A 15377-nucleotide genomic window follows, 5' to 3' on the forward strand; every position below is an offset into this window, starting at 1 on the left:
TGAAAGAGGCAGCCAGAAGAATAAGGCAGGTGTGTGACAAAGGAGGAAGATGGGGCTGGTGGCTGGCCTCTCAGAAGTCACAGGGGGAGCCAGGAGGAAGTGGAAGAACCACTTCAGTCTGGTGAAGAAAGCATTTTATGAGTGAGCGTCCCCTTCGGGGACAACAAGGCTCTTTGATTGAGATCAACAAAGGCCAACAGCATATCCTACCATGGGACCAGCACAAAAGAAAACTTCCTTCAGGAAGGAAAACAGTTCACAAAGAATCTAAAATGCAGCCAGAAAAAAAAATGTATAGGGGAGAAGGAGGAGGGGGTGATTCTAAACATACTTGAAAAATTAAAAAAAAATATTTTAAAGGCTGGAAAAACAGTTAAAACATTAATCAAATAGCAGGAAGTCCAGAAAAGGTGTGAGAGTCTAACTGCTCTAGAATCTAATTTTAAATTAAGCCTACATGGAAATATTTAACAGAATTACTAGAAGAAGAGAGTTAAGCCCAAATGTTTTAAGGAAGGGCAGGTTTTCTGGAATCCCTTGACAGGGCCTGGCCATCCAAGGGTTGATAGCTCCCCAGGGTCCTCACCACTGTTCATGCTCACTAAGGTTCCTAACTGCCTCCCCTTAATTGGGGTGCTGCGAAATTTCTCAAATCTCATCAGAAACTAAAATGTCCTCCCACCAATGGCCTCCCTCTTCCCTTCCCCAAATGTAAGTTCGATCAGGGAAATGCTGACTCTCTCCTTGACAAGGAGCCAGATACCATCATTGTCCAACTACCTCATCTGCCTTGCATCCTGAAATACTGCAGCAGTGAGTGGCGGCAGAATTGACCTGGCCCCGTAGCTCACTGAAATCTGCGAGAGCCCACAGATGTCTGTGTCTGCCTCTACAATATAGTACTGAGACCATTCTCTGGACAGTGTGTCCTGCAGTGTGAGGATGAGGATGTCATCAGTACCAAGCACTTGGCTTCATGCTTCCATTCCCACACATTGTCACCTCTGTATGACTCTTTCTCTCGGAGAGAACACTTACTGCAAGACCGTAACAAACCGGAATCGAGTTGCGTAGTCAGTTGAGCACAGCACAAGTAGATGAAAATGCTTTATTTACTTTAAAACATTACAATCGAATGCACTTGTATGTCTGACATAGGGAAAACATCATGGTCAACAGTGACACAAACATTTCTGTTCTGATGTCACAGACAAGGCACAACAACAACTGGGCAGGTGACTCTCGTGAAGTAGGCGTCTTCCCTCCATCCCACTGTTCGAATGTCACGTTCTTTGATTTCACAAGGCGATTCCTCATAGAGTCGTGTCTAACGCCTTTGTTAATAAATGTGGCAGGAGAAAAGCTATGGGCATCTTTCTCAGTCTTCTAGATAAAAGAAGTCAGACCACATTTAACCCCATCAGTCAGCCCCACCAAAACCTCTAACGAGACTTCTACCTCAACTGCTACAACTTTCTCCTCGCCTTCTTTGTCTCCCTCTAGACCCAGATCCTCAGCTCTACCTTTAAAAATCTCAAAATATAGTGAAGATGATGGCTCCTGCCCACAGCCCTGGAATTCTGCACCTCGGATGAACCTGTAGCTAGGCTTAGAAATTCCTCTTGGAGAAGAATCCAGGAAGTTGCAGCACATTTATCCAAGCCTTCCCCCATCACAGCACGGTGTCTAGAATGAAACTCTTCTCCAGCAGAAACACCTCCCTCTCGGGGCAGACTTCTAGGAATGACATGTGGTTAGATGAAGTGACAAACGCCTGTCTTCGTGGTTCCTCCTCACCACAGAGTCCAGGACTCTCCTCTACTACACATTTGTGCAAAGAACAAGCTGAAGTCTGGGCCTGTGAGTACTGCGGGGGTCGGCAAGAAACCCGAGAGTCAGAAGGCCTTCTAGAGACTCTGAAAGCCTTCCTGCAGTAGGCGAGTCCCTTGGGAGCTCCACATTCTGCAGGATGGGAGAACACCTACCCCGCCTTTATCACAGGGCTTGCTGTGAAGAACAGAAGAGAGAATGCTTGCAGAATTGGTCTGTAAACAGCAATGTATCACAGAGGTAATGTATGTAGCATTAGAAACTGACCTTATCACCCCAACGATGCTAACCTGAGGCTGCTGCTTGAAGCAACTCAACTTCTCCCTCTCAACTCTGATGTCACAAGGGCCTTTGAGCTTCAGTGATCATTCCACATGACTAGGAGGCAGGGTCCTGGCAGGGGAAACTAGGCACTATCTTGCTTCTAGGACCTTAGATTTCTCATAGACGATTTCTAAACTTTACACGTCACTTCTAAACTCCCACAAGATTCTGGCAGCAATTAAACCTGATTTTTGGAAGTGCTAACGTTGTATATTTCATTCTTTTCCTCCACCCGCTTTTGGTCCTAACATGAAAGTTATGTTATTAGCAAGCCTGTTATTTTGTACCCTTTAAAAATGATTTACATTTGCCATTTTCCCTGATGGCTTTCTTTCTTTCTATTCACAATCTAAGTTTTATTCAGGATGGCATCAAGGGAATAAGAAAATTACCTGTAATTCTTGTTGTCTGATCTGAGGCTGTCACAACAGATCACTATTCTGGGAGTTGGAACATATCAAGCAGGCTCCTGGGGAGGGCTTCCATCTCTCCCCCCTGAAACGCTTCCTTTCAGCTGGACTGTGGTACGCCAGTCTCCAGTGTCACAGCCAGACTGCTCGGTGCCTCATCAGTGCCAACCCAAAGGGAGTCAGAGGGACCTCACACCAATATTTGAATAAAATAATCCCCAACTCAAACAATGTGGATGGTCAGCAGTCAGGAGTGCACCAGAGGTGGGGTGCACCAGAGGTACGATTCAGGGTAGCATTACCCAAAGGTATCTGATACATAGCTTTCTGAAAGCACGTGTTCAGAGTACAAGCCTTTACTCCAGACCCACCCATCCATTCTCCAAGACACAGCCCAGGTTTTTTTTTTCTTTTTCTTTTTTTTTGACAGTGGTTGTCAAGTAATTCTTGTGTTTTGACTTGCTATTGTTTGACCCTTTAAGACAGAGTATCGTGTAGCCCAGGCTGGCCTTGAACTCACTAACTAGCCAATGATGACCTTGAATTTCTAACCTCCTGCATCCACCTCCGAAATGCTGGGATTACAGGCATGTGGCACTACTCTTAGTTTGTACAGTGTTGGGTATTGAATCCACGGCTTTGCGCATCCTAAGCAAGTACTCCCAACTGAGTTACATTCCCAGCCCTGCAGACAAATAATTACCAAGTAGTCTTTAAATGCTTTACATCTTTTTTATGTGTGTATTTTGCCTGCATGTGTCTGTGCACAGTTGTGTGCAGTTCCTGCAGAGGCCAGAAGAGGGTATTGGATCCTAGAACTGGAGCTGGGAGGCACCATGAGCTGGGAAGTGAATGTGGACCCTCTAGAAGAGTAGCCAGTACTCTTAACTACAGAGCCACCCCTTCAGCCTCCTTTTTAAGAATACATTTATTTGTATGTTGTAAGTATTTTGCCTACATGTAAGTGCACCATGTGACTATAGTGCTCCCGGATATTCTAAGAGATCACTGAGGCCCCTGGAGTTGGGGCTACAGAAAATTATGAGCTACCATGAGGGTGCTGGGAACCAAACTCAGGTCCTCTGCTAATTCAAGTAATTCTTATAGCCAGGCAGATTTGGGAAACACAGACCCGATAGCAAAGGTCTGAAGACTGGAATCTAAAAATCAGATGGGTTTGTGACGTCGTTTGGGAGAATGAGTTTATCTGTCTATTTAAAGAGGGCTGGGGAGTGGATGAACTATAACAGCATCGGTCACTTCGTTCCTCTTGAAGACTGCTTAAGCTCTAGCCAGATTGCTATAGATAGTGCCAGCCCCCGCTCACCCTGGTATGTCCAGCCCGACACCAAGTGCAGAGTGGGGATCATAAGAAGCGAGGAGAGACACCCAGACTGTGTGAGACTTCTTGCTTTTGCACAAATCCTGCACCCCAAGCTAGAGATACAAATACTCAGAGGACCAGATGCTGAGCTCCCCCTGGGCTTGCTTGGGTGGAAGAACTGATTACCATCCTCAGTCTCCTAATGAGTCTCTACACAGCCTAGAGAAGAACTCTGAGCACCACGGGACACCTCCCGCCACCTGCTTCCACACTTCCTCCTCCAGCCTGTCCCTGACTCAGCTGTGACTCAGAGACAAAGACAGGAGCTCCAGCACCACCCCTCCAGGTGCCCTGCCACTCAGCCCTCTCCCTTTTTCCTTTATCTCTTTACAGCTCAGTTTTACAGCCTGGCTTTGCAGATCACTGAGCATGTCCCCCCAAAAAATGGGATGGATGGACAAACACAACACTTAAATATCAAAATATTTCCATTTAAGTTTAAAAAATTTAAATCTCTGGGTTTATTATAATTTATCCATAGCACTATTTCCGATCATATGCATAAAATATCCTTATCCTTTCTTGGGCATGTCTGAGCATCCTTATTAAATTGTAGGGACTCAAGTGGATGGAGATCACATCTTATACCAGACTTACCTTATGCCCTAGACAAACAGGAAAGGAACTAATACGCAGAGGCACTTCCTATGCAGGACACACTATGTGGAGAAGAAACAAAGGGCCGTATAAAGAAAAGTCAAGGGCACGGAGGACAGCCAGCTTTGCCTTGTCCGCTCAGCATTATCTCCTATCCACATACCCGGAAGCAACTGCTTTCCCCCACTACTGAAGGTCTGGAAGCCCAAATGATTTACGCAGCCCTACAAAGAGCAATCTGTTGCCTCCCTTCCCCCAGTTATTTCAAAAATCCTGTTATCATCTTTACATTGATTTTTTTTTTAAATTGCCGGCCTATAGTCTTGTTGCCTTGGAACATTATATTTCCAATTTTAACAGTTTTTACTATTGCTCCTCTCAGCTCTCACCTAGCTCATACATGCCCCTGGCTTTCCAAAGCAATATATTTGGTCTCTGAAGCCTGTGCTATGGGGCTCTTTGGTGCTCAGCAACCTGACACAGTGCTCAGTATAGCAATAGCTACTGCAGCTAGCCAATATTCTTCAAAAGTGCCTGAGCAGGTTGAACTCAAAAGCTGGTGATTAGGAAATGATGTTTTTGTCATATTGATTTAGAGCCCAAACAGACAGACCAGATCTAGGCTTTCTGAGGCCAGGGGCATTATCAAGCCTAAAACTCAGCACCAGGGTTATGGCTTTTGTCTTCCAGCCCTTGGAAGTGCCAGCACTGGGCTGAAGTATCTTCCTGTTCCACCTAGCTCAGGCCAAAGTAACCATGACTTCCTTTGGCATGCCAATACTCCTCCAGGCAGTGATATTAGCTTATCCCTCCAACCCTCACCCATCACATACATGGGACCTTTTTTGCTTCTTTTTGGAAATGTATGAGAAACAATGGATACTAGAAGAACAGACTCTGGAATTCCCGTCAGGCGGTCCTGGAAAAGTCTTGAGGAAATTCTGACCAACCTTCTTCAGAGGCTATACACAGATCAGGAAGTAGAGAACAGACGACCACTGGGTTGTGGGATAGCAAGTATCATCTTCCTCCAGTCCTGTCACCCAATCACGTGACTCACCACAAACATGCAAACTGCAAAGTCTGTCAAACAAAGTGAGGGCTGTAGGATACCTAAGGTTGGGTGAGTATCTGATTCAGGGCCAAGCATTCTGACAGGAGAGAGGTTTAGCCTTGACAATAAAGGAACACACAGGAGTACCAAACTTCTTTTTTCAACTGGGAACCCCCAGTTTGGGCTTGGCTCAGCTAGGCAGTTCTTTTGTTGGTCGTGACTAGATGCTCTTCTGTGTCTGCTGAGTTGATAAAACTACTGTCACACGCAACAATAACAGCGGCCACACTCCTCTCACCACGTAGGACAGATGGTTCAGGTACATTTGCTCGGGTCCATGAGCAGCGAGAGAGGACAAACTCCATGCACAGGAACTCGAAAAGGGAAGCGTTTACGGCTACTTTGGCAGTTTACACATGTTACAAAGTCCAGAGCCTTCTCAGTTTTGGAGTTAGGCAAAACCAATCACTTTTTGCAAGGGTAGGAAGAGGAAATGCTTCTTGCTGAGAAAGTGGTGTCTCTCTTGCCAAAGCATCTACAGTGGCAGGCCAGTGAGGGCAAAAGATGTAGACACCACATCCCTGGTGCCCTGCAGTGGCAGGATCAGGATGGCAGAAATCATCTGTAAATGAAGTGCAAATCCAATAAAACAAAAACAAAAACAAAAACAAAAACAAAAAAACCAGAGTGTGTTTGTGGGGAAAGCAGCCCACATTCAAGATATAATGAGACTATACGTTATTTTCCTCTTAAATCCTTTCCCATTTTTCAGCGTGTATCATCGCTTTCTCTTTTTCTCCTTCTCTTTCACGTGTGTATTTTAAACATCTGTCAAAGGCACCCGATGACAAGCTATTCACACTGCAGAGCGGAGTGGAACACCCTCAGACACACCAGCCCCTGAAAAATGCTGGAGAGGGGAGAAGAGGAGAGGGAGAGAGACCTTAGGAGTTCAAGGCTTGGGTGCCGCTGTGTACAACAGAAGGATGAAAATCAGCTTACGTCGCCTGAATGGAAAAAGAAAGACCACTTAGACAGCGTTGCAAAATGCTATCCTGTTTGTCCTGGCCACTTAAGAATTGTGAGTCAGAGCAGCAAATTGGAGTCATTTCTGTGATTGCCCAGGAGGTCACGGCCACTAAGCTCACCAAAGGCCTTCTGATTTTAGCATAACAAGACTCATTGACCAGTGACTGAAAGTGAAGGGGATAAAAGGTACATTTTACCTTGAGGTTATCTCTCTTGTGAGCAGAATGTCTTCTAACGGTAGCAATAAAACTTTCTGCCTCTAAGCACAGAACAGCACTTGTAGAAAAACATTCCATAAGCATAGTAGTGTTTAGAGGTCATGGGTCCAAAGCTACCTGTTTCAGAACTGGACATAGAGTCTTGATGCTGCTAAGGAAGCGGGAGGGGGGTAGAGCGGGGCAAGATAAACCCTGTGGATTATTATGTGGTATGTTCTCACACATCATTGTTTTCTTGGTGAGTTTCTCAAGCTAGATGGGCACTAGGATTTGAAATCAGCCCCCTTAAAGGATGCCTACTATCCCTTCCTAAAGCAGAGATCAGCACATCTTCCAGAGTGGTGGTTGGTCAGAGAAGGTCCTCGGCTTGCTGGCTCTCAGATCTGTGCCTCGCCCCAGCAGTCTGCATCTGATTTCTAGGCATCCGGAGATGCATCTTGAGCCATCAGACCACAAGGGACATTCTGGTTGGAAAGTCACTCTAGAGAAAAGCAGAAAGAGTCCCACATTAAACCCCAGACCCACAGAGCAGCAGACACAATTGACTGCTAACTGGGAGAGTTGAGAACCTGCACAAAGCCAGGCATGCCTTGATTCAGGACTTTGTTAGATGTGTGATGATTATCCCAAAGCCCAGAAAATAAAGTCAGCATACATCGGATGGAGCTCAGTTCCATGGCCAAAGGATAAGTTTCCATTGCCTGCAGAGTAATGACGGTTGGAACGCTATGACACTAAGTGTGGGTGGTGTGCCATTAACCTGAGTCACCTCAAAGTTTCCTCCTCGCTCACGGTACCTTGGTCATGGCATTTCTCTAGTTCAAGAACAACAAAAGATAGTTGTGTGGGGGAAGTTAATAATAAAGCCAAACACCTTTTTCCTGTCCATGGTCTTTTTCTCCATATTGCATGCTCAAAAAAAAAACCCAAAACAACAACAACAACAAAAAAACAAAAACAATCCACTCAGACCTGAGGTGTATGCAGCTCAGGGGTAGAGTGAGTGCTTGCCTGGCATGGGGAAGGCCCTGCGTTTGCGCTCCACCAAAAAGGAAAAAGTCAGGAAGGTAGACAGGCAGCCCAGCTTAGAATGGGGAAAAATAAAACGCCGAGTGGGCAGGCTACCTGATAAACAGAAATTCTCGGCATGGAGAGTGATATCCAAAGCACACTGTATGTGTGTGTGGGAGTGGTGTTGGGGAGGTAGGGAACAGAAGTACTTTGGTGCCGCTCTGTGGACATGTGACTGTTCCCCAACTTTTCTGAAGTGCACAGTTCACTTTCAGGGGCTGAAGGAAGGGCAGAGTGCTCTTTCATTCAAAGAAGCAGTAAAGTCTATATAAGTCCATTTATAGGAGAATTGAGCGGAGGCAAAGGCTTCCTTCACACATGCAAGGTGCTGTACCCGGCATACATTCAGTCATAATCAGGAGGAAGGAAGTTGTCCTTGGTTGGTGTCTCTGGGATGTGTGCTCTTTGAGAGAGAAGAATGGCCACATAAACATGCATAGAATATTTTACATGCAGACCACGAGAACCCAGGTAAAGGCCAGTGGAGACGATTTTGAAAGCCTTTCCTACAATAACCTACATATTATCTACTTTAATATATATATATATATATATATATATATATATATATATATATGTTTTGTTGCTGTTGTTGTCTCTTGAGAGTCACACCCTTACTTCCTCCTTCCTCCACCTGACCCTGAAAAGAGTGAAGTAGATGACTTGGTGACCCTAACCCCTTATTTCCCGCCAGGGGATCTGCATCCCCACAACCCCCACCCAGCTCTGGAGGATTCAGAGTTCACCCTCACCGTTTTCTTGGCGGGCTCCTTTTTCCTCCTCTTTTCCGAATTGCTGTGGAAGGGCAGGTCGCGGCCACGGTAGGACGGGGCCCGGGTCAGCTCCAGCTCGCTGTAGGGAGGCAGCGCGTCATCGTCCGCAGCATCGTCCTCGTCTTCGCCCTCGCTGGCCCCGGCCTTGTAAGTGGCAGGCGGCGACCAGGCGTAGTAGGAGGCGCTGCGCGGGCCGAGCTGCGCACCCAGCTTGGACGGCGTCTCCAGGCTGCCACCGCGGCTGGTGCTCTCGGATCGCCCTTGGCGCTCCAGCACGCTGCTCAGGTACGAATGGTCGTACTTGGGCGCGGTGCCCGGGGTCCGGCTCACCAGGCGCGGCAGAGGAGCATCCTCCGGTGGCCGGCGACGCGCGGGACTGTAAGGCCAGCCACGCTCCCCATCTCCCGGAGGCTCGCGACTGCGCCTGCGCCCATAGTACTCATCCAGCGAGCCGTCCTGGTAGAAGGGGCCATGGGCCCGCGACTCGGAGCGCTCGAAGCGGCTCCCGGTCCGAGCTTCATGGCTGTTACCATTGGTGCGTCGAGACCGCTGGCCGTAGGAGTCTGCGAAGGCCGCTAGTTCGTCCATCGACACCGCCGGCACGCCCGTGGCAAAGTTCTTTCGCGACAGCATCTCGGATTTGGAGCGCGGCTGGCTGCAGGCAGATGGCCACTGGTTACTGCATCTGCGAGGGAAACCTTGCAGGACACCCCCGTGTTCCAGAGGCTCAGCCTCTGCCCTCCACCCGGGAGGATGAGTCACCTCGGCACCTTGCATGCTGTACGTCCGGCAAGGGCAACCCTAGCTCTTTCATGCGTTTGTATGACAGACCAGGATGGAGTTGCGTATCTGAAAATACCTTGCAATCTGGGTAGTGCTGAAACAGATCACCTTCTGATCTTGATGAGACCCTTGGGTGACAGCCACACACTCCGCCCACCCTCACAGCCACAGCAACTCTGGTCCCTGGAGACTGGAATATTTGATGACATAGAGAGGACTGTCTCTCCCTCAGAGCCAAGGACCAAGTTACCTACTAAGTCAGGAGGCCAAAGAGACCTCTGTAATGGTAAAAGAAAGGTGGGGGCCTACTGTCCTTGAAGGGCAGAGAATGGGTGAAGGTGCCAGTCAGGGATGAAGGTGTCTCCCAAACTGTTAAATTGCTTATCACTCTGGCAAATTTCTTAGCGTCTGGAACTTTCTGTTGTCTTGCCTTTAAAAACAGACAATAACAGTAGCTGACTTTTAGAAGTAAAAGGATTAATTACAAGGATGCCAATGTGATGTCTGACAAATGACCCGGACAATGGAGATGACAGCTGGTTATAGGACAAAACATGAGGAAAGCAATGTCCGGGTTCATTAAGGGGCCTAAGACACACATTTCAAAAAGTCTTAAACGAGCACTTCTCACACACGATCTCACTGGGGTGTGTTATCTGTAAGAAAGAGCTATCCCACAGCCCATAGAAAGAGACGTGCTAGAAGAATCTAGACTAGACACATGGTGGCCCCTGCCCACCGACGGCCATCACCTGTGCCTGAAGCTCTCTCGGTCCTCGTTGTTATACTCCAGGGCTGGCCCCCGACTGGTGCCACTGTTGCCTCCCAGGATACCAGGCCAATAGTCAGGGTTGCTCTCCAAGTCCCCAGACAGAGGGAACGGCTTGCTCCGCATCTGGTGGTAGGGCTGGCGGAAGTTGTTGTCCTCCTCGTCGTGCAGGGAGCTGAGTTCTGAGATGGCGTTGTTATCTGCAGGGACACAGGAGCAGGCATCACAGAGTTTTCTGCACATTAGGAAAGGAATGCCGTGAAGGGCTGAGGTGGAATACCCCGGAAACTCCTGCCCGAGGGCCTTGGACCTGGCCAGTGTGTGCTGCAGTCTGCAATGGTGGGACTCGTGTTCCTAGCTCAGCTGGGCTTGGCTCCAGCTCAACCCCAGCTTGTTTACAGAGGGGGAGCCCATCCTACATGATGTTCTTGGAATAGGAAGACAATGGCCTTTGTTCCACCTAAGGCCGGCTTCCCAGAACTCAGGCTTCCTGCAGCTGGCCTCCTACGACACCACCCTTGTTCAAATGTTTTTCTCCGTCCTATATAATTTCTGTGATGAACTTTGAGGATCCCAGCCATGTTGGGCCAAAAGAGACAAAGAGGGGGGAAAAAAGCCATCAATCGTAGCATCTTCCCTACTGCTGGCCCAAGAAAGGGGCTTTAGTATGGCCACCATTCTGCCCTCCTCCCACCATTCCCCTCCCCAAAGAGCACAGTGTCAAGGTCAAGAGTGTGTATACACCTGGCTTCAGTACACTTACCTTTATGAGCAGGCTCATGTAGGAACCTGTAATATCCCGCCCAAGTAGCACCAGATCTACTTCTAAGGTCTCTTCCCCTTCCTACCAAAGTACTCCAGGTTTATGTGGTCACGAGTGGCCAGGCTAAAAGTTTTGGGATAAGGAGAATGAATTTCGCCTTTATGTCCACTGGCCTGGAGTTTGAACTCTGGCTTCAGCCTAAAAAGCTACAAAGGTGCCCACTCACGGCTTTCTCGTTTTCTAATTAGATTTGTGCAGGGGCATTTAGGAACTAGGACCAGAATTATGATCTAGACTGGAAAAAAAAAACCCAGAAAATTTGATTATTTCTAGAACTTAGAAATGTACTGAATTTCACTTTCCTTAAAAAACAAATCCAGTGAACCTATTTGCAATGTAACTGGATCTACTTGTTTTTTAAACCTTTTCACTGAGATTCAAAAATATTATTAAAAACAACATTTACTAGTTTAAAGTCCTTGCTGCTGAGAGAAAGATAAGCCAAGATTAGACGTGGGAATGCAGAAATGTGTACCTCAGGTTTCCTTTGCAGCCCCAGTGATACTGGGAGGAGCAGAGAAACTTTGGACAACAGCAGGACCTCCTAGGCTTGTCTTACCAAGAACACACAGGAATGGAAAGTTACTCATGCGATCATTTGGTTTTTGAGTTATAATAAAAATTTAAACTTATCTACCTCTTAAAGAGATAGACTGCCAATTTAATTTGTGAGTGTGTGTGTGTGTGTGTGTGTGTGTGTGTGTGATGTCTGGTTTTTGCCTATGTGTATGCATCTAGAAGTCAGAAGACTTTTTGTGTTCACCTATTCTCACACAAAATCTGGAGCTAGGCTGGTGGCCAGCAATGATCTTCTTGTCTCTGCCTCCTTACAGAGCTGGGGTTACTGGAAACTGCAACCAGGCCCAGATTTTGACATAGATGTCTGGATCCAAACTGAGGTCCTCATGCCCACACAGCAAGCACTCTTACCCTCTGAGCCATCTCTCCAACCCTGATGCCCGTTTTAAAAGAAAACATCTCATAGACTATTGATTAAAATCTAGAACATTCCCTCATAATTCCCATGAATTCCAATTTCCCAATAAGCATACCAAAAAAAAACCCCAACTTTAAAACACACTCGACCAATGCAAAAACAATATTGTTGTTGGCTCAGAACTGTCTCTAAATTTCAGGGAATATTCGACATTTTCATGCCCTCAGACAGTACTATCACCATTTGACCGCTCACAGTAACAAGCTGCTCAGGTTATCTACCACATGAAAATCTCTGCCAAGGCGAATACGAACATTGATGTACCCTTTGACAGACATCTAATAATGTCATTTTAGGACAGGGGCACACCAACATTTTCTGTAAAGACCGCGCAGGGAATTGTAGGCTTTATGAGCCATACTGGTTATAATCATTCAGTCTAACCATTCAATAAGAAGTTATAGAAGATACATAAGTGAATGAGCTTGGCTGTGTTTCAATAAAACCTTTTAAAAACCAGAAGTAGAAAGGCCTGTGTCCAGGAGATACTGTTTACGGTCTCCGGCTGTAGATGTTCCCAGAATGTAAACATTGAGGAGTAGCTACCATAAAGGCAACACAAAGGAGAATCCCAGCGGCCTACAGAATCATGAACCTGGACCTCAAACCCCCAATTCTTACAGAATCTGTGAAACCAAGGTATCTATTTTTTAATGAGATTTTCCAGACTGACCATTCCATGATCTGCTCTGGGGCTTTCTTGCTCTTCAGGATGGAACTGACCTCTAGAGTGAACTCTAGTCCTGGGCCATTCCACATCGCTGTCGCCCTGCTAACCTGGAGGTGCTGGGTGATCTGGGTTCTAGTCCTGGTGGTGGTTATTTTCCCTTCCTCAATTATTTCTTCCTCTATGAAGGATGTGGAGTCAGTAATGACCTAAGGTCTCAACAATCAGCCACCATATTCTCAACATGTGTCATGGCTAGGAGGCCAATCTCGGCTTAGCTCAAAAGGTTTTGTATATAAGTCACAAGGTTGGGAACCACCTAAATTCTTCTAATTCCGTTACTACACTCCAAGCCCTCTGATACCTCATTTGAACACTGCACAGGTTGACACCAACCAGCTCTGGATCCCTTTCAACTCTGAGATTCCATTAAGTTGACAACACCCAGTTTTTGAAGACCATTTGGATCCAGGTAGTCAAGTCCAGAGACATCACACACACACTCAAGCCCATTTTTTGCTTTTAATCCTAGTTATTAGCTTTTCCTCTAAGCCATGATATTGGTAGATTGCTTGCCCCAGCTTCTCCTTGATCTAGGATCTCCGTCTCCTTACAAAGACCCAAAACAATGCTGTTACAACGAGCTTGTCAAGTGCACTGACATCTGCATTCCTGACATTCCAATCTGGAGATGGTCTTTTTATAGTCAGTATGGTGGGAGGATGCAGCAATGGCTGCAACACAGACAGGATGAATTTAGAATTGTAAACTGGGTGGAATATGTTGTCCTTAATCTGAATAAGGTTCCTCTAGTCTGGGACTGTTTTCCCAACAGCTCTATCAAGTCTGTTGTTGATTCCAAGAAGAAGAGGGTTCAAAGAAAGTGCCTAGTGACCTCACTGCCAGGCTTGCCAGCATCCTCTTGATAATTAGCCCATCCGAGTCAGACCTGCCCTGCGCTGCCTCCCATGATAGACGGTAATTTGGAGCCCACTCTAAAGAATCAGCAGTGTCAGCTGCAGTCTCCAGGGCTATGGGTGAGTTAAGGGCTGGGGCCCTGCCACCAACAGACTTAGTAATTAAAACGTTCTTTGACAAGAGGCACGGCTTCTTTGCTCACCCCACAATCTCTGTGGTTGGGCATCTCAGAGGACCGCCAGCTTCTTTTTCCTAGATTCATTTACCAGAGTTCTTTCACTTTCATTGCAGCCTCCATGTGGCAAGTCAGCATGTGGTTTTGCTATACTGGGGCCCCTCACGCTGGGGACAGCTCACCCTGAATAGTCACATCTTTGGTGTGTATGTGTGTCTGCTCAGATGCGTGTGTGAGGTTGTTCATCTATGTAAATGCAAGAGGTTGCCATAGTAGCTGCCTCGATCTGCTCCATCTTAGTTTTTGAGAAATGGTCTTTTAGTTCACTGACTGGCTAGAATGGGTGCCCATTGAGCTCCAGGGATGGGCTTGTCTCGGTCAGCTCAGGGCTGGGGCTGTAGATGTGATGTTAGCCCAGCTTTTACATGGGTGATGGGGATCTGAGCATGGGTGCTCACACTTGCTCAAGCAATGACTTTACTGACTGAGCCATCCCATATCTTAAGTGACTATTTTGAGTATTACTTAAAGGGGGTTGTCAGGGAACTGTTCTAATGAAACATTTTAAACCCAGGATCACAAAACCACAGCAATCAACACGGACCGCCCCACTGGCAGACACAACATGAACCGCACGTGATTGTCCCATCCTATAGGAGTCCCAGCACTCCTATTCCCTTCCGCGTACTCAGGTACTTTCTGTGGTGGTGTCACGAATGGGCTGGCTCAGAGCTTCAAATATGGTGACCCCCATATCCTCTTTAGTTACCAAATCCTGAATGAAGCACAGGTCACATAAAATTAACAGATGCTCACATCTGCCTCTCATCCTTCTGGCCGGATCAAACTGAGCCAGCTCCTTCTCGACATAGTACAGGACCTTCATGGAGTCTCTCTCTTTGTCAGCTTGGATACGGTAACCTTTTCGAACTGTTGAGGAAAAAGCACAAGAGAGTGAGCTAAAAACAGGGCAGCAAGAAAGGGATGGCTCCATTCATTCTGCCAAGCAGAAAACATGGTTCCCAGTTAGAACAACTCTTTTGGACTCACCCAGAAATAATAACACTATAGTTTATACGCAGGAGGCACACGTGAGATCCTCTACCAGAGGACTGGAACAAAGAACCTGGAGGCCAACAACCAAACCCCACTGCAGCTCACTTTCGGCCATTTGTTATCCTTCCCTTCCTGCTGTCTGACCTTCCACAGCTATCCTGAAGGCTTGCCTCTGCAAAGCGTTTGAGATGCACTGGAGGAATAAGCTCAAATGAAAAAGAAAGGAGATAAAGACCCCTTTCCAAGCCCAGGGCACACGTCACTCTCCAGCATGAGGTTCCCACTGTCACTTGGTAGAAGTGCACAGAACTTTAAGACAGCTCCCCAAGCAGCACAGACCTTCACAAAGGCAAACCAAAAGCCTCTAGTTGCCTGGGAGATGGAAAAAAAAATCCCTTAAGCTGGATGGTGCGTGCCTGAGAGCTAATATTAGATTCTAGACGACACACACAGGAGCACAAAACAAGCCGCACAACACATGAATCTCTAATCACACTTC

At 46.9% G+C, this 15377-nt stretch overlaps 1 protein-coding gene across 2 annotated transcripts in view; it reads right to left on the reverse strand.

The window, feature by feature from the left end:
• Positions 1-1094: 1094 nt before the first annotated feature.
• Ildr2 (immunoglobulin like domain containing receptor 2) overlaps positions 1095-15377 on the reverse strand; it is a 62244-nt gene continuing 47961 nt past the window's right edge. For both annotated transcript variants that reach the window (XM_041662535.1, XM_041662534.1), the window contains 4 exons: positions 14639-14752; positions 10226-10442; positions 8670-9345; positions 1095-7327 (listed from right to left, as the gene is read on the reverse strand). In XM_041662535.1, the coding sequence (XP_041518469.1) occupies positions 7292-7327; positions 8670-9345; positions 10226-10442; positions 14639-14752 (1043 nt within the window). In that variant the 3' untranslated portion in view covers positions 1095-7291. The remainder of the gene's footprint in view (positions 7328-8669; positions 9346-10225; positions 10443-14638; positions 14753-15377) is intronic.

This window comes from Microtus oregoni, unplaced genomic scaffold (assembly GCF_018167655.1).
Source record: "Microtus oregoni isolate MIOR12 unplaced genomic scaffold, Mior012 000013F_ref0000133, whole genome shotgun sequence".
Classification (NCBI taxonomy): Eukaryota; Metazoa; Chordata; class Mammalia; order Rodentia; family Cricetidae; genus Microtus; species Microtus oregoni.